General features: G+C 46.1%; 1 protein-coding gene across 2 annotated transcripts in view; it reads left to right on the top strand.

Annotated features, from left to right (window-relative positions):
- LOC138296807 (exportin-5-like) overlaps positions 1-19770 on the top strand; it is a 1394731-nt gene that overhangs the window by 753065 nt on the left and 621896 nt on the right. For both annotated transcript variants that reach the window (XM_069236253.1, XM_069236252.1), the window contains exon 24: positions 15718-15813. In XM_069236253.1, coding sequence (XP_069092354.1) covers positions 15718-15813 — 96 coding nt within the window. The remainder of the gene's footprint in view (positions 1-15717; positions 15814-19770) is intronic.

Genomic DNA, 19770 nt, shown 5'->3' with positions numbered 1-19770 from the left:
CAGTGGCAGGCTGGCAAACACCAGTCAGTCCTACACTAGAGGATTGGGTAAATTACAGGGGGCATCTCTAAGATTACATTTTGTAATAAATCCAACACTGGCTTCAGTGTAACCATTATGGAACTGTGGAATTCGTTCTGACACTCCCAGATCATATACTTAATATAGCCACAGTGCACTGTCTAAGAATGGACTTAGACACTGTAGGGGCATATTGCTCATCCAGCTATGCCCTCACCTGTGGTATAGTGGACCCTGCCTTTGGGCTGTAAGGTCTGCTAGAGGGGTGACTTACCTATGCCACAGGCAGTTTTTTGTGGGCATGGCACCCTGAGGGGCTGCTATGTCGACTGCCTTTTTCTCCCCACCAACACACACAATCTGCTATGGCAGTGTGCACGTGTTAGGTGAGGGGTCCCTTAGGGTGGCACAACATATGCTGCAGCCCGTAGGGACCTTCCCTGGTTACAGGGCCCTTGGTACCACTGGTACATTTTACAAGGGACTTATCTGTGTGCCAGAGGTGTGCCAATTGTGGAAACAATGGTACATTTTTAGAGAGAGAATACTGGTACTTGGGCCTGGTTAGCAGGATCCCAGTACACACTCAGTCAAGTCAGCATCAATATCAGGCAAAAAGTGGGTTGGGGGGGTGGGGGGACTGCAACAAGTGCCAGTTTGCTACAGTAGATATCCACCATCTGCTTATCTTTTTAGGAGGACTCTTGGACACCCTGGGATTTCATGGTACAAATAGTATGATGGCCATGTGACTTATGGTAAATTCTATTGTCTGGAATTGAGTGTGAATATGTTTACAGCAGTGTACATAACATAGTTACTTGTTGTAAGGAAATGCCTTCCTTGGCATGGTTACCCCCTGACGTTTTGCCTTTTGTTGATGCCAGTTATGATTGAAAGTGTGCTGGGACATTGCTAACCAGGCCCCAGCACCAGTGTTCTTTCCCCAAACTGCACCTTTGTTCCCACAATTGGCACAGCCCTGGCACACAGATAAGTCCCTTGTAAATGGTACCCCTGGTACCAAGGGCCCTGTTTCCAGGGAAGGTTTCTAAGGGCTGCAGCGTGTCTTATTCCACCCTGGGGACCTCTCACTCAGCACATGCACACTGCCTCACAGCTTGTGTGTGCTGGTGGGGAGAAAATGACTAAGTCGACATGGCACTCCCCTCAGCGTGCCATGCCCACCTGACACTGCCTCTGGCATAGGTAAGTCACCCCTCTACCAGGCATTACGGCCCTAAGGCAGGGTGCACTATACCACAGTTGAGGGCATATGTGCATGAGCAGTATGCCCCTACAGTGTCTAAGCACATTGTAAGTGCAGGGCAGCCATAAAGAAAAGTTGGTCTGGGAGTTTGTCAAACACGAACTCCACAGTTCCTAATGGCTACACTGAAATCTGGGAAGTTTGGTATCAAACTTCTCAGCACAATAAATGCACACTGATGCCAGTGTGGGATTTATTGTAAAATGCACCCAGAGGGCATCTTAGAGATGCCCCCTGAATTCCAGTCCGAATCCTAGTGCTAGGCTGACCAGTTTCTGCCAGCCTCCCACAACCAGACGAGTTTCTGGCCACATGGGGAGAGTGCCTTTGTCACTCTGTGGCCAGGAACAAAGCCTGTACTGGGCGGAGGTGCTTCTCACCTCATCCTGCAGGAACTGTAACACCTGGCGGTGAGCCTCAAAGGCTCATGCCTTTTGTTACAGCACCCCAGGGCATCCCAGCTAGTGGGGATGCCCGCCCCTCTGGCCACTGCCCCCACGTTTGGCGGCAAGGCAGGAGAGGATGATGAGAAAAACAAGGAGGAGTCACCCACCAGTCAGGACAGCCACTAAGGTGTCCTGAGCTGAGGTGATCCCTGCCTTTAGAAATCCTCTAAATCTTGAGATTGGAGGATTCCCCCCAATAGGATTAGGGATGTGCCCCCTCCCCTCAGGGAGGAGGCACAAAGAGGGTGTAGCCACCCTCCAGGACAGTAGCCATTGGCTACTGCCCTCCTGACCTAAACATTTTAGTATTTAGGGGCGACCCTCAACCCAGGAAATCAGATCCCTGCAACCTACACAAAGATGTACTGCTGACCTGAAAGCCCTGCAGAGACGACGGAGACGACAACTGACTTGGCCTCAGCCCTACCGGCCTGTCTCCAGACTCAAGGAACCTGCATAGCGACCTATCGAACATGGACCAGCGACCTCTGGGGACTCAGAGGACTACCCTCAACCCGAAGGACCAAGAAACTCCTGAGAACAGATGCACTGTTCAACAACAGCAACATCTTTGCAACACAGGAGCAATGACTTTGGGGTTGCCTTGAACCCCCTACTGTGGGCTGCCTATGCCCAGGAGAATGAACGTGTGAAGTGCTTTACTTACCTCAGAAACATAACCACACTTACCTCCCCCAGGAACTGTTGATTTTTGCAGTGTCCACTTTTAAAATAGCTTATTGCCATTTTAACCAATACTGTGTGTATTACTTACAATGTTTCTTACTTACCTGTGTGGAGTACCTTGCATTTGATGTATTTACTTCAAATCTTGAATCTTGTGGTTTTAAAATAAATTAAGAAAATATATTTTTCTATTTAAAAACTATTGGCCTGGAGTAAGTCTTTGAGTGTGTGTTCCTCATTTATTGCCTGTGTGTGTACAACAAATGCTTAACACTACCCTCTGATAAGCCTACTGCTCGACCACACTACCACAAAATAGAGCACTAGCATTATCTAATTTTGCCACTATCAACCTCTAAGGGGAACCCTTGGAATCTGTGCACACTATCTCTCACTTTGAGATAGTATATACAGGGCCAACGTCCTACACTTGTATTCTCCAAACGTGCTGAAAGAATCTTCAGTTCCTTTGGGACAAGAACAGAGAATGTTCTGTCTCTTTCATTTGGTATTTATGGTGACTTTTAAACAATTAAGTGACTCCTGAGGCTGAAGAGCTCTAATAGCTATCGAGCCATCTCTCTGTAATGTCAGGATCAAACTTCATTCTGCGGTTCTAATTTACAGTTTGGCATATGGTAAGGGTTCATATAGCCACAAAGCTGCAGGTTAGATTTCTTCCTTACTTCAATCACTGTATTTGGTCTTACTCTTCGATGAGACACCTTAAAAGGATGGCACAGTGTCAGAAGTGCCTGATTAATCTAACAAGATCAGTATCCTCACATCCCTATTCATCTCCTGGTATAGAAAAGAGCACAGACTCCATGCTCTTGTCTTAATGGAAGCTAACAACTGGGCAAACAGATTGCCTTGAATTTCAGTAAACTTCTCAAGTTCATAAGTGACTCTTAAATGACAGTTGTAAACCAGATCTGAAAAGGCTTTATTAAAAGAGGCATCGCCATTACCTGTTTTATTCCTGTACAATCAAGTGAGACATCTTTAAAATTACCTGCACCTTGTTTGCGTGTGGTGCCTTGAGTGTGACCATGATCCAAAGTCGTGCCCCGACTGACATGTGATGAACCCGAAGGCCTTGAGAGAGTGCTCCCTCAAGCTCATGGCAACCCATTGTGCTACTTTGCCCCGGTCGAGGTCTGGGTGACCGGAATGTTCCGTAGCAGTCTTGGAGTCTGAGGTTTTTGTCCCACTTCAAATCTTCGGGACACTCAGGTAAGCATAAGAAGAAGTTGTTGAAGTGTGCTTCAACTTCTCCATGTCCATCGGCCGATGAGACACTGTAGCATCCGCATTCTAGGCCTTGCTTGGCAGTTGAGCTTGCATCTGGGCTGACTGTTGGCATGCTTTCTCCCCCTACTGTGGCTATGGAGGAGGGAGTATCCTTTGCCAAAATGGTGCAAACGGTTGCTGAGGTCCTTAACCTTCAGTTACCCTCAGTGACAGTCAAGACTAATATCTTGACAGGTGCTTCAGCGGATAGTCTTTCCATCTGAACCGCTCCTCCCATTTAATGAAGTCCTGATTGTCCTTTTGGGTTCCGGGTCCAAACCGAACACTGACTCCAATAAAGAGGGCAATCGCCTGTCGCCACCGCCCCAGCCTAGAGTACCACAGTTTCCTCACTCAACAACCCACCCCTGAAGGTTTGGTGGTCTAGTCTTCCACTTCTCAAGGCAACCCTGTTGTGTTCCCTACCGCTCCACCTGCTAGGGAATCCAGAAGGCTGGAGACACTTGGGAGGAAGATGTGTTCTTCCGCCAGCCTAGCTTTGAGGTCAGTGAACAGCGCATGTCTCTTGGGTCACTGTTCCCATGCTCTGTGGGATACGGTTGCACAAGTGCTGCCTTGGGTTCTGGAGGAGGTCCTGACTGTGCTGTCTGAAGCAGTAGCAGACAAGAGGAATGCAGCAAAGTTCACACTCCGATATGGACTCGACATGACCGACTCACTAGGCAGAGCAGTTTTGTAGACAGTGACCTTTTGGTGCTATGTCTGGCTATGCACTATTGCCTTTTTGGGGATGTGACGTCTTCTTTGATGGACCTCATCTCTTTATAGATGAAGCCGACTCAGTGCTCAAAAGATTTAAGAACAGTCAGACTATAGCCCAACCCGTGGGGTTATATTCTGCCCCTTGTCACCCTTGGTCCACTTTTCGGCCTTTTGTGGCGACAGAAGGGGCTACCAACTGCACTAGTACGCACCCAGCCACTGTGCCACGCATGCCTTCCAGCTCCACAAACCATGTGGATATGGCAGCCAGAGGTCGGGTGAGTCCACCATCCCTAATGCAGCTACAGCCTCCAACTCTCCTAATCTGCCCTTACACCATCACAGGCACCCATTTGGTGGGCAAATGGGTTTGGATTTGGTCCAAAAGGACTATTCCCTCCCTTTCCCGATTTCTCCACCCCTTCATGACACCATCACAAGACAGGCTGATGGGGGATCATCTTTTCTTCTGGGCAAGGATGCTTCTGCTCTCTTGGCAAAGGGAGCTATAGAGACAGTTCAGATGCCAGAAATAGGTTGCTATTTCCACTATGTTCTGATGCCGAAAAAGGACAGACAACTTCATCTTAGCCTAGACCTGCTTTCCCTCAACTACCTCCTCAAGAAGAAGAAATTCAAAATGAATACTTTGGCTCAGGTTCGGCCTACCCTGGACCCAGGGGACTGAATGGTAGCATTGGACTTGCAGGATGCATATTTTCATATCCCCATTCTGCCTGCCCACAAACATTACCTGCAGTTCATGGTCGGCAACTAGCTTTTTTAGTTTACCCTGCTCCATTTTGGCCTGACCAGCACCTCTCGGATGTTCACCAAAGTGATGGCGGTTGTTGCAGCTCATTTGCGGAGATCAGGGGTGTCAGTCTTTCCCTATCTTGATGACTGGCAGTTGTAGGCAGGCTCACCCCAGGCTGTTGTCTTCCACCTTTAGACTGCAGTGAACCTTCTACATTCGCTGGGGTTCACTATAAACGTGCCAAAATCGCACCTGACTCCCTTTCAATTGCTTCTTTTCATCAGGGCTGTAGTGGTGGCTGACAAACCACAATTGGTTTAGTGGCAGACCCCTTTTCCTTCCCCAACCACATCTCACATAGTGACAGATGCATCACTCCTGGGATGGGTACGGCCACCTTGGAGGTAATCAGAAGACTCTGGTCTCCTGCGGAATCTGTACTCCACAGCAATCTGCTGGAGTTGCATGCGATTTGACTGGCATTGAAGTCCTTCCTACCTTACATCTAGGGGAGGCTGGTGCAGGTGTTCAGGGACAATACCACCGCCATGTGGTATTGCAACAAACAAGGTGGGGTGGGGTTGTGAACCCTATGCCAAGAGGCTCTGCATCTCTGGACATGGCTGTAACATCAGGGCATTTCCTTGGTGGTTCATCGCCTGACGGAGTCTCTGAATGCCAGAGCTGCTGAACTGATCAGCAGATTCCTAGCAGTCGTTCTTGAGAACTCTGGGCAGGAGTGGCATGGGCAGAAAGGTGTACAGGAGGCCTGAGCTCCACTCTAGCAGAAAAGCGTTGCCGAGCAAGATCAGCCCTGCAAACTGCAGTGCACAAAACTGCTAACATTGCTTGTTCTTGGCGGAGGTGAACAAATCTAACCAAGGCTCTTCCCACCGCTGAAAGAAACCTTGCACCACCTCCAGATGTAGATGCCATCCAGAGGTGGCGCTGGGTCTCTTTCAGTGGTGGGGGAAGCCTTAGAAGATCAAGAACAAGTGTGCCTAAGTCATTATTGTAGCACCAGATTGGGCGCAGCACAGAGAGTGGGTATCCTAAGCTACTGAGCATAGCAGTCGATCCTCTGATCAGGCTGCCCCTTCAGGACGATCTTCTGTCACAGAAGCAGGGGAAGGGTATCTACCCGAACCTGTCCATTCTCTACCTTCTTGCATGGAGATGGAGTGGCGGCAGTTGACAGCCTTTAACCTTCCTCCTGAAGTCTGATATGTTTTCTTGGCAGCCAGGCATTCCTCCCCCAAAATGGTATACGCCCGCTGTTGAAAGAAATTTGTGGCTTGGTGTACGAGAGAAAATTTTATATCATTCCTGCGCCTCTTTCTCAGATGCATCTATTCATTCGCTCTTGCCCAGCAGGGCTCTGCTGAGGGCACTCTTAAAGTTGATCTTTCTGCTATCTTTGCATTCCTTAGATTACCTGATCAACCCTCTCTTTTCAAATCTCCTATTATACTTAGATTCCTGAAAGGTTTGGTTGATTTTGTTATTCCCCCCCTCTCCTTTTATCATGTCTCATAGGACTTCAATCTGGGAATTACATTCTTAATGTGCGCTCACTTTGAGCTTCATAATTGTCCCCTGCAGTTAATCACTATCAAAACAGCTTTCCTGGTGGTATTTCATCTGCCATCTGTCAGTGAGCTACAGTCCTTATCATCTAAGCAGCCCTGTTTGTCCATCCATCCTGACAAAGTGGTGCTTCACACACAGGCTTCCTTTGTTCCGAACGTGGTCACGTCCTTTCGTGTAGGTCAGTCCATCACCTTGCCTACTTCTTCTCTCCACTGGTGAGGAGCTTTTCCATCGTCTAGACCACAAACGAGCGTTGTTGTTCTACCTTGGCTGCACACAAGAGTTCTGGGTGGATGACCATCTCTTTGTGTGGTCTGTCGGAGCTAAAAAGGGTCATGCTGTGCAGAAACGGATCATCTCCAGTTGGATCATGCTCTGCATTAGAATATGCTACACAGCAATGTGGGCCTCTCTGCACATGTTTTCCAAGCACTACTGTCTGGATAGTCAGGCCCATCGTGATTAGCATTTTGCCTGTTTGGTCCGACAGGACTTTCTCCTCTGAAATAGGTTTACAGACCCACCTCCTGGGATGGTATTGCTTTGGTATCTATTCTAAGGTAAGGAATCTGCAGCTATAAGACTATATCAGATGAACACGTACTTACCTTCAGTAATGCCTTATCTGGTAGAGACTATATCTTGCTGCAGATTCCTTACTGACCCACCCATCCTCCCCGCTGTGCGAACGGATTTCTAGGGACAGGGCTACTCCCTTTCAGGACCCTAGATATCCACACCAGTGGTTAGTGTACTTCATGGCTCCGCGTTTCTGTCATGGAAATTCGTAAAAAGTAACTGACGTCGTCATGCCTGGGTGGCATCTGTATAGGTGCTGCGGTTGTCACTTCTGGCCCTGACAACACACGTGGAGCCGATTGATTCCACCTACCAGCACGCAGGGGTACTGCTTGCAAAAAATCTTCCAGATCCACTTTGATGCCTCTGGATAATTCTAAGGTAAGGAATCTGCAGCTAGATATAATTTCTCCCAGATAAGGCATTACCAAAGGTAAGTAACTTGTTCTTCAAAGTTCTCAGTAAAATTCCCTTTCAGCACTGAATTAAACGATAAATGCTCTATCCAGCTAACATAATCTCTTGGCACTTCCTGCTTTTGGAACAGGGTCTCTGCAAAGAAAGCATTAATAAATTAAATCGTATTGGCTTTTGCATAGTGAAATATATATATATTTGAAAACTTTTAAGTACATGATTGTGTAGTTCAGGCGTCACAATCTCCCCTCATACCAAAACCATACATAGTCACTGTGTATGGGCAGGAGCTAATGAGATTGCTTACACAAAGAGCACACGTAGAACATAGCACCACAAACTTCACTTCTCTGTTCACCACCCCTCCAGAACAGTTGCAGCTCTGCAGCATTCCTTTACACACCGGTTAAATTAAACATAGGCAGCAGCAAGACAAGTTGTCCTCTTAAAATTGTTCAGGCTTCTCTCTGGGGAAACTGCACAGGTGCAGCACTGACAGAAGTAAGACTTGTTTCTCATGTAGGACAGGTTAATTGCTTACTGCAGCCTTGTGCAATCCACCATGCATACAAGTACAGCATAACAATTGCACAAGCTTACCTCAGAGAGAGCAAATGTCTGCACTAAGCAGCACAGTGTAAAATGCATATGCACAAACAAGCAATGCCTCTTACTTTCTCTGAATCTTCTATTTGTTTGTCTCTCCCCCCAACCCCACTCTCTTTTCTACACATCCAGGGCAACCAGTAGCAGCTCACAGGTGCACTCACATTTGCAGACTGGTAATGCATGCTTCACTCCCTAGGAGAGAACCGAACCACTAAAGCATGGATTGCAATGCAGCATCGTTCAATTACACATGACACTCCTGCACTGTAGACAGCAGTAATGCAAGCTTCTCACAAGTAAACAAAACTAGTGTAGAATGCAATACTATCTTCTGGATGATTTACATATAGTGTGTTAAGTTCGGGCAAACAATTTTTTGAACAGTCCTAGAGTATAGACAAACTGTGGGGGCCATCTCCTTCACAATTTGTCCAGTTCTGAAAGTTCTTGTTCTGATGGATACCTCTACCTACAGACTCTTCACCATTTGACTATTGCCAGGCACCACCCTGGATCCGGAAACCTTTCTTTACTCTCCTACACTGGTAGGGGGCTCTGACTCTATCTCAGTTGTGGAAACTGTGCAGGACTGATATCACCGGGGCCATATATCGCCCACCCTATAACACTGGCGGTAGTTCCCTTTTTTCTGCTCCCTTAAGTGTACATCTGGTGTGTTTTTGCCAAATTTCTGTGCATCACATAAAGATGTCCCTGCCAAATGCCCATATTTGACCCCTCCAAATGTCTCGGGTGCTTTTGATCAAAGTTGTGCGACAGATACAGCTTCATGTAACTGTGTCATCAAGGCTCTGTGTAGGAAAGTGCCTCTTTTGACATGGTCACCCCCCACATTTTGCCTGTTTTTTTGTGTAATTTTGACTGAAAGTATACTGGGTTCCTAAGAACCAGGTCCCCAAAACTGCACAGTCATTTTCCCCAATTGGCAAAACATTTAGCACCCTCTGTAAATCTTTAGTAAATGGTACCCTTGGTATCTAGTGCCTGGGGTACTAAAGAGGGTCCCTAAGGGCTTTAGCATGAATTGTGCTAAACCTAAGGGACTCCTCACTAACCATATGACTGGCAGCCATTGCAGGCTATGTGTCTTGGTGCAGACAAAAGTGAAAACATGACATGGAACACAGTCTATCTGCTATGTCCCCTAATGCTGCATGTGATATATGTAAGCCACCCATCTAGCAGGCCTTACAGCCCTAAGGCAGAGTGCACTGTATTACATTTGAGGGCATATCTGCACAAGCAGATATGCCCCTGCTATATCTTTGTTGATTCTCAGACATTTTAGGTGACCAGGGAAGCCATTTTAAATACATGTGTTGGAGACTGGTCAATACGAGTTCCCCAGCTACATGGTGGCTTCACTGAAGATAGGGATGTTTGGTATCAAACATCTCGTATTGGTGAGCCTAGACTGGTGGCAGCGTTGGATTTACCAATACCTGCACCCAGAGGGCATCTTAGAGGTGCCACTCTGGGAACCTACCCCTCATCCCCCCCCACCCAAGGTGATACCCAGTGCTTTAGGCAACCAGAGAGAAAAGCCTGAACTGGACAGGAGTGTTACCACATCCACCCAGCAGGATGGACATTCCAGGACAGGGAACTTCAAAGACCTATCTGCCTTTGTAATGCGACCCAGGTCTCTCCAAATGGCAGAAATGATCAACCCCCCCTCTCCTTACCCCCAGAGAGGGAGGCAAGACTGATGTGAAAATTAGTTAGATTTGTAGGTGTACTTGCTTCATGCCAGTCCCACCCCTAAGGTGGACGAGCTGAAGTGGACATCACTTTTCAAATTCCTCCATCTTGGTTTGAAAGGAATTAGTCCTCGAGGGTCAGGGTTATGCCCACTTCCCCATGGAAGAAAGGGTATAGTAACCCTAAAGGTGGGCAAGCTATTGGCTGATACCCGGCTTTTGCTTTAATGCCCCTGAATTGAGTATTTAGCTGGCACCCCAGAACTCAGATGCCTCAGAAGACAAAGAAGTGACGCACCCACAGAAGAGGAGAAGGAGGAGCAGCTGACCTGGTATCAACCCCGTCGGCCTTTAAGCACTACTCTCTGAACTCAGCACCAGAGTTGGCTCATCCTGCAGCTGAGCCTCCAGAAACTGCTTGCCTTCCTCAAAGTCTCAGGTTTCCTTAAAAAAAAAAAAAAAAAAAGTCCGTAGCGGACCAGGGACCAAGAAAAGTCCTAAGCCATAAGGAGGATAACAGAGCCGAGTCTCCACGTCGACAGGGTCCATAACTATTAATTCAGCTACTGACTTTTTTGAATTTATCTGCCTCCTTGACATCTCTGAAAAGAAAATAGTATATAGATTTCTTCTGACTCATTCTTGTTAACATTGAGTGCCAGGTACAGTTTACTTTTGAATGAACTAACTATTTCATAGACGGGTTGCATCATACTACGCTTTTATGCCTTAAGAAAGTCACAATAGTGATGTAACACTTGTTGACTGTTGATGAGCAAATTGGTACGAAAGATTGTTTTAACGTGAATGAAATTGCTGGTATTGCAAGCTTACACTAAAGAATAATTCGTTTTTCAAGAAAGATGGTCGGAATTTTTATGACTTCAAAAACATTTAGGCTACATTTATTGTGATTGAGACTGAGTGCTGTGGTTCGATTTCAGTACGTGTATGCCATGTATCCTATTGCATACGTGTTTTTGCCTTAGGGTAGTGAGGCATGTAACCACTTAGCACCACTTGAATGAATACATAAGTACGTTTGTTTTACTGTTAAACACATAAGAAGTGCATTCAATTTACCATTACCTCCCTTGTTTCATGTTTGCATTGAGGATCCCAAATATGTTTAGGTCCTGAATTCAGAGGTTGAAGCTTAGCAAACATCTCCCTTCTGTCATTAACTGATGTTAGGTCTGCTAGCCAGTTTTGCTTGTTTGGTGTGAGTTTCCTGAACCGGTTCATGGCAATTGGTCTCTGAGCGAATAAAAATACAGCTGCGGCTAGCCGACATACTCCTATTGGTATATTTTTTGCAAAACTCAGTACGACATTCATTGGCTGTGTGTCGATAGTATAATCAATCGTAATAGCAGTTTTTTCTACCATATCCTGCCAAAAATCCAACTGGCACACCACGTCACTGCCAAATGGTAGAATCCAGCATTATATACATTGTGTCTAGTCTTAGGGATTGTTTTACCTCTTTGCTTCCTGGGCGGCCTGGGTGAAATCAGGATATATGGACAATGCAGCACCTTAATGTTGTAGTGGACCTTGTTCTCTTGCTACCATTAGAACTGTGGGCCAGAAATCGAGCAGTATGACAAAATGATTGGCATTAAGGGGCCCCAGGCAGCGTTGGGGCCTAAGGGATTCTATGCGTTCTACACCATGCACATCATTGTAGAACTGGATCTGCCACAGAGATCAGTAAATAGGTTTTCAATAGAGGCATCTGGCGCCCTATGTATTTCAATTCAGACACTGCGATTGTTCTAATATTGTTCTGAGCGCATCATGCCTCCAAGCCTTCATTCTTGGCAATAGACGCGCCCAGTAACTTTCTCAGTTTATTTAGGCGGTCCATGTTTGAGGTGGTCTCATATTCCATGTCTGATATTCACCTGTCTGTTCCATCCAGTCTTGCGTTCCTGTCTAATCAGGCCTTTTGTCCGTCTCTCCAGCTTAGAGGACATGAAATATTTGTATATATAGAGTGAAGGCCATCCTTGAACTCCAGTAGTATGGCATCTGTCCTACTTCAAGACCCCAGTGGGGCCCCCAATGGAGCCTTCTGCTGTATCCAAACAGGGGTTATGCTGTAATTTGCTTACTGCTGTTTGAAAGGAAGATTACTTTGCTTGGAGTCTCCTTTTCTCCTGTGGAGCAGTTGTTATGTGCTTGGGCCCTGTGAGGTATGTAGAATTAGTACTGCCTCAGGTCAACAGGGCAGGGTATGTGCGGTGAAGGGAATCCTGCGTCTCCACCAGACTCCTGCAGTCGTCATTGGCATAGGCCAGTGGCAGTCCAAATTCCCCGATATAGGTGGGCCTCACCCAAGGCACCCCCACTAGGATCAGACTCCTTTAGGCCTCACCCCTTGGGTGAGTATAAAGACTTAGGCCCTCATTATGATTTTGTGGAGGCCTCCCGCCAAACTCGTACTGCCATCAGGCTGCCTGTGCGGCCAGAACACCGCCAGCCCTATTAGGAATTCACCGCTGGCCCTGCGGTGAACACGGCGTTAACATTGACGCTGGCTCGTAATCGAGCTGGCGGTAATGTGGCGGTGCTGCAGGTGCAGCAGCACCCTTCGCGCTTTCCACTTCCCGTAATCGGGCAGTGGAAAGCGCGACGGGGCTGTCCATTGGGTCCCCTGCACCCCCTTTCTGCCAGCCTTTGCATGGCGGGCTACCACCATGCAAAGGCTGGCGGAAAGGGTATTTGTAATCCAGAGGGCAGCGCTGCCATGGCGGATTACAACCACCAAGATCACCAGACTGTCGACTGTAGGCAACCTGGTGGTGCTGGTGGTCCGACTGTGGTGCTTTCGCCACGGTCGTAATGTCACGGTCAGACCACCACTTTGACGGCAGTCTGACTGTGACCCTAACGTCATAATGTGGCCCTGAGGATGTTGAGGCTGTTGATTAAGAAGAGGTACATTTTGTGTACAATTTCCAGCTTATGTGGTCTCTGCCCACCCAACAAGGACTTGGTTGGGACACTCCCATGGCCAAGTGCTTCACAACGTGGGTGTCATCTCCTTACATTGGTGCTGTCCACCCATGTGACAGCTCGCAGGTGCTCTTTTACTGAAATCATTAGGAGTGGAGCCACACCAAGCCCAGGCAGAGTGTTAAACCACCCAACTTCATAGGAGGCTTGCGCCCGTGGACTCAGGCTCACCAACAGTACATGCTGTATCACTCACAGGGCTTCGGGTTAGGCAGCCATCTTGGTTGATGGAGTGGCCGCACCCCGTATCCCTTGAAGAAAGATTTGCCAGAACTGGACCCAAGCCATTCAGATTGCCTCCACACTGGACTGGAAGGATATGTTATGCAGATCTTCAGAGAGTCTCCCCTTTTCCTTTGCACTGTGTACTTCTCAGGCTGGGCCTCCTCTCCCAGTCAAAGGGATAGGTTCTGCTTCCCAGCTACCAGAGCTTCCACCTTCACACCTTCAGTTCTAACCAGCTGTTGACGTCCTGTTATCAGCTTTTCTCCCCTCCACAAAATCAGTCTACTCTCAGGGTGAAATAGGTTTGTTGCATAGTGTTTGGAACAGAATGCAGACCCTTTTAAAGCATGTCTGTTGACGGTTCTTCTTCATTCACTGTTTACAGGTTAGCATAGTTGTACAGTTCACACCGTCAAGAGAGACATTGCTGTTCTGTCAGCTTTTATTTGCCTTCCAGTCAGCAATCCTTATTAAAATATCCTATCTTCATCAAGTTCTTGAAGGGATTTGCATACACATTTTCACTTGTCTTGTCCCAAATGGATTTCAGTGTTATTTTGCTGTTTGTGATAGGAGCTCTGTTTGCTTTTTTGTTTTTCTTGTAACCATTACCCTTAATTCTGGGGTATCCTGTTTCCCTTTCTACGTTCTACACTCCACCACATCCCACTAAGGAGAAGCAGAGATTACAGCAAATAGACCCCCAGAAGGCGGTCAGTTACTAAATTGACCTCACAAAGGAGATCAGGTCTGACAACCAGCTCTTCAAGGTGTATGCAGGCAACAAATAAGGCAAGGCAATCCAGAAAAGGATGCTATCTTGTTGGATCATTTTCTACATAAATGTGTTATGCCTTTGCACGAAAGAATTGGCTGAGATAATCCACGCTCACTCCACCAGAGTGATATGTTTACTTTAACACTGGCCAGAGGTGTTCGAGTAGCTGAGATTTGTAGTTTTGTGACATGGCCATCTATTCACAATTTCACTAGGCATGGCCATTTTGCATGCTCTGTCCATCAGGATTTCCTTGTCTGACCACTCATTCATACCTCCACCTTAGACAAGGTACTGCTGAAATCTGTTCAAAAGATGAAGAATTTACAGGTAGAAGTATTCATAAAAATAAAAGTTACTTATCATTTGTAATGATCTTTCTGGTGGACACTCTACTCTACAGTTTCTTCACTGATCCTGCCCTCCTCTCGTTATGAAAGATGTTCATAGGCCACCAATTATAAAGGTTCCTTTTATCTGCCCCGAAGAGCAAGTAAAAAATGGTCAGGGATCTGACATCATTGCACCAGGGTGGGTGCTGTTTAGCTCCAGGGATATCAGTGTTGCTATTTCTGCCTTTGAAATGGAACCAGTGCTTCCAGCGTACGAGATCTATGAAAAGTTTTGGAACCAGTTTGGTGACTGGGATATTTAAGAGTAGAGCCATCTGCAGGTAGATAGACTTACCTCTAGAAAGATGGCTACTGAATGTAAGTAACTTTTACTTCTGAACAATTGATTATTCTTATGTGGATGTGCATGTGATTGTGTAGACAAGTGAGTGTCTGACACATGGGAGAGAGTGTACAGAGTATAGATGGGTCGAGTGTTTATTGGTGAGTTTGTGAATGAGGGGATGAGGAGCTGAGTGTGTTTAACTGTATCTGTGTGTATGAATAGATGGGTTGGTCTTTGAAAGGGGTGGATGAAGAAATGGGTTGATGGGTGGGCAAGTGATGAATGAGTAATGGAAAAATGGTTGGGTGAATTGATAAAGGGTAGATGGGTTAAACAATAGTGAAATAAATGAATGGTTGATCATGCATAGTGGAAGATTGGAAGACAAGTGGTGAATGAATGGACTAATTTGGATAGTGAGTGGTGGTAAATTAATGGAGGATAGTGAACATTGCGCAGTAAAGACTTTCAGTTCATCCAGGCTTCTTTTGTGGTTTATGTAGAACAGGGGAGGAGCCAAGATAAATAGTGTAAAACGTTGCTTGGCACCAAGGTTTGCAATGAGTCTTCTTTGTAGTAGGGTTGAGAAAGTAGAATACTTGAAGTAAAGTACATGTGCTTTAAATAATCATGTTGTGTTAATTTTTTTAATGGTGGGGCATGCTGGAGGTGCATGGCAGAGTGACAAATTCATTTTTGTTGTCTTTGTTAAACTTGACACAGTTTGCATACTTTTTCACAAACCGGGAGTTCTCACACTAATTCAGATGACCAACTCTTTTGACTTCTAACATTTGACTGCCTGCAGATGTCTACGGAAGAATGGTGACTAACCCTTGTTATGTTCTTGCTTTTACCTGCATCCAAATTGTTGTGTTGCATATTCCTTAACTTCTACACATTACTTTCTTGACCCCATGGCCATTTCCTGTCCTCCAGATTATTACGAAAATGTTTTGACTCCAATTCTACATTGCTTCTTCTCCTCCCTTCATACGGTAAGGCATAATATTGTGCTTTCTTTAAGAGATGGGCTACCAGAACACAATTGCAATGGAGAGAAAGCAAATATCTGCCTTTAAAACAAGAAATGCCTATGCAAAAGCTATTTTTTATTTTATCTATTACTAAAGCAGGAATGGTACAGAGTAACGTCATATCATTTGACCTTTTTATGAAGATCAACATTTGAATCTCATCAACACTTACTTTTGTCAACGCTCATCCATAGCTGGAATATTTCCAATATTGAAGCTTTAAAAAACAAAATATTTGCACCACTTCGTAAGTGGACAAAAAACCCAACTAAAGAACAGGTTGACTTACACGAACATTTCCTAAATTGCCTTAAGTCTGCCCTCCCAAATAAAACATTGTCTTACTGTCAGGACTACGACTCCTCACTATACTCCCACCCTCAACTAGTAACCAACTCAAATAATACTCTTCTCTCCTCCCTCACAAACTTATGATGCACTTCTTCATCTGAGCTTGTCACGTTGCCTCATACTTCTCAGATTTTAGGCATTAGGAAGAGCCTAACAACAATATTGTTAAGTCAACAGTAAAGTGAGCTTACACAGACTTCCTCTGGAAGGTAAATATGAGAGTCTGTGAAATGGAAGAAACCATAGAGAATTTCCTGAAGGAAATAGCAAAATTGAAAATGATGGCAAAACTCTGAACTGAGAAGGCATAGTAATTGAAGAGCAGTACCGAAGGGAGGACCAAAAAGCAGTCTCCACCTCTGGGATTCGCTGAATGAATGGGAGGCCCTTCAGTGGAGTTGTACCTGTATCCATGGATCACAGGGATTCTGCAGCTGAAAGAACTATCAAACTTCCTTTACATAGAAAGAGCACGCAGGGCATCATCCTTGTCCTGCCACTAAGAAAATGATAGCAAGATTGTCCGGTATTGAGACAGAGGCATGCTCTAGCAACACACCAGGCATAACATACTGAAGGGCAAGTGATAAGAATCTTCTTGGGTCTTTCAAGCACAGAATCAAAAGGTGAAGGTGATGGACAAAAATGCATGCTACTGAATCGAGCTAGTCTAAAAGTCATATAGAACATTCACACTTCTGAAACACCTTGGTTGAGCTGTGGGAATAGTTGGCTACAGGAGTTGAGGTGAGAACTGCTGGGAAATCAGGGACCCAATGGAGAACACCAAGGTGATCATGGACCACATTGGTAAAGCCTACATTAAGGGGTGGCAAGAACTTGTTAAGACCATTAAAGCAGTCTGAGGATTGTGGTCAGGGAAGACAGCATTCTGGCAGTGACTGGTGTGCATGACCCACAAACATAGACTCAAATAGAACAATCCATGGAGGAAATACCCAAAATCAGAATCTCACCCTAAAGAAATTAGTCACCCTTGCAGGTAAAATTGAGAGTGTGGAGGAAACAAGGGAGTGTAACAGCTGAATAAGATTTACAGAAAAATCAGGAATTTGGGGCCCAGATCTCACAGTAGCATATACTTAGGACATTAGAGACAGTGTGTGTTGAGAAATATTTCTACCTGTGACCAGAACTGGGATCCAACACCTGCTAGTCTCCCTGCTGGGTGAGGGGACATCACCCAGGGCAAATCAAGACCACCTGCCCTAGAGCCTGGAGTACCAGCACATACCTGTTTGCCAAGATGAGTGTGCCCTGTAAGGAAGAGGAGAGTGTTGGAAGGAGCAAGGTTCAGTGATGGAGCCCTACTGTTAAGACACACTGTGCGAGGTGTGAGCATTCAGTGGAGCAACGATCAGGCCTTTGCTTGTGTGCAAGATTCTTTTCGGCCCTTACGGTATGCCAGGAGATGACCATCATAGACTGAGTTGTGGGTTGAGTGCTGTGCGGATCTTGCTACGCTTGTACCTCCTCTCTGTGGTGACCCTGTATGCCATAGGAGGCCACCAGTAAAGTTATCACTTTAAGCAGGGCCAAGACTTGGGCCAGGGTGTGTGTGCTGGGAGATCCTGCACCCGTATAACCCTGTACAGCAGTCAACCCATATGCAGAAGGGGGCTACTGATACCAACATTGCCAAAGGATTCGGTACTCCCCCTTTAGGAGAGGCTGAGGCTATGATGTGCCGGTCAGAGCCTCGCTGCAAGGGAACTGCCCCCGATTCACCACTGAGGATTGGCAGAGATGCTTTGGACAACTTTTCCCCCTCTCTGGCTCCAGTTAGGAGCTGAAGAAAGGATTCCTTCCCTCCCCCAAACTCCTACCCACCCCAACCCCGTTGTGCAAAGTCAGCTTACTATGTCTTCATGGGCAGAGAGCTGCTCTGACATCTGGGAGACCTTTCGCTGCTCAGGAGAGGGAGCTTACACCGCCGGATGCTGCTGCGTGGGCAATGAGCAGCCCAACCTCACTCGCCGGTGCGCATTGAAGGCGCTCATTGCATTGCTGAACTCTTCTGTGCTGCAAGAGTGGGTGAAATGTGAGCTGGACCAGTTGGGCCCCGGGGGAACTTACAGCAAACGGAGCTATGACATCATAGAAACTTTAGAATAAGTTCCTAAAAGGTCAAAAGTTTGTATTTCCTGTTGTGTCCACCAGTGAATGGGTAACAACCCTGAACATGTTACATGAAGGGTGGGACAGGGATGCTTCTGACAACCACTAGAGCCCCGACCTCAAGGGGGATTGTGTTGTTATATTTGAATGTCACATTTCTTTGCATGTGTAGAGTTAGGAATACAATACCTCTGCTCTTTATAAAAGCAAATTTTGGCTGGACATTGATTTATTGTTCATACTTTTTCCAGTTCGAGTTATGAGTCATGTTCACTGACTGTATCTACATTCTCCAGAGGCAGTATTGACTGCTCGACCACAGCTATCATGGAGATTCAAGTGCAGAAGGGGTACTTGGCCCGGTTGAGCAGGATCCATACTAGGTCAGACCCCAGGATATCAGGATGGAAAGGCCTCAACCACTACGGTTAGGCTCAGTAGCCCAGGAGTGCCCTGTGTCCCCCTGAAGGGGATCTAAAAGGAACACATTGAAAACAGAGAGGCAGTAGAGGGAAGGAGGCAGTTTGCTCTGGAAGATGGTAATTCTGGAGACCTCTTAAGTTTGAGGACACACCAGGAAGCTTTGGGGTTAAACCTGGGTAGTTGGAGCAGTACATTAAACTGGCACGAGTAGCGCAGAAGATTTTGAACGACTTTCCAGTACTATCCTTGAACTGCTAGGACTGGGACAAGCAATCAAGTAAATTTTAAGCATTTATAAGTTACTCAAGGCTTACTAAAAGTGTGAGGCCTTATAATTTTGACGTCAATGGCAAGAGGACAACACAGAGCTATTGATAAGGATTGGTATAATGTCAGTTTGTAAAAGCTATCTCGAGCAAAGTCAGATTCCGAATGAACATACCTGACAACTGTAAAGCGAAGTAAGAACTATGAGGACACAAAGTAACTTTCCCAGGTCTGGGGAGGCAAGTGGCAATTATATCCACATGATATGAGCGTATAGTATAATAGCAGAATAATGAGTTATAATCACTGCTCAGTTGCACCCTCTAATGGAGAAAATCTCACACTTGACTGTTAAACAGTGCTTAGTGGTATTAGTCCCAACCCTAAAGGCAGTAAAATGAGACACAGGTGTGTGTGTGTAGCCTTGGAGATGCTTATGGCAAACCACCACATAGCATAGCCTTGCATTGGCGAAGGTCATCATACTGTAGCGTACTGATTTTTATTTCTGCCAGCTTAGGCGGGCCATCCCTTTTTGAGAGAGGGGCTCAAAATATGTCAGCAGCGTAAAAATTTAATAAAGTAGGAAGGGCAATATACAACCTTGCTTTAATCCTTTGTTCACTGGAATTTTCCCTGAGATGACCCATTTGGATGTTATTCTTTTCTTCACCCATGTGTTGGAATATAAACCAATATTAGCATTCACTATGGTTTGCAGAATAGCCATTTGCCCGA

The sequence above is a fragment of the Pleurodeles waltl genome, chromosome 5, assembly GCF_031143425.1.
Source record: "Pleurodeles waltl isolate 20211129_DDA chromosome 5, aPleWal1.hap1.20221129, whole genome shotgun sequence".
NCBI classification, from domain to species: domain Eukaryota; kingdom Metazoa; phylum Chordata; class Amphibia; order Caudata; family Salamandridae; genus Pleurodeles; species Pleurodeles waltl.
The sequence above is the reverse complement of the archived record's forward strand: the minus strand, read 5'-3'. Positions and strand labels throughout refer to the sequence as shown.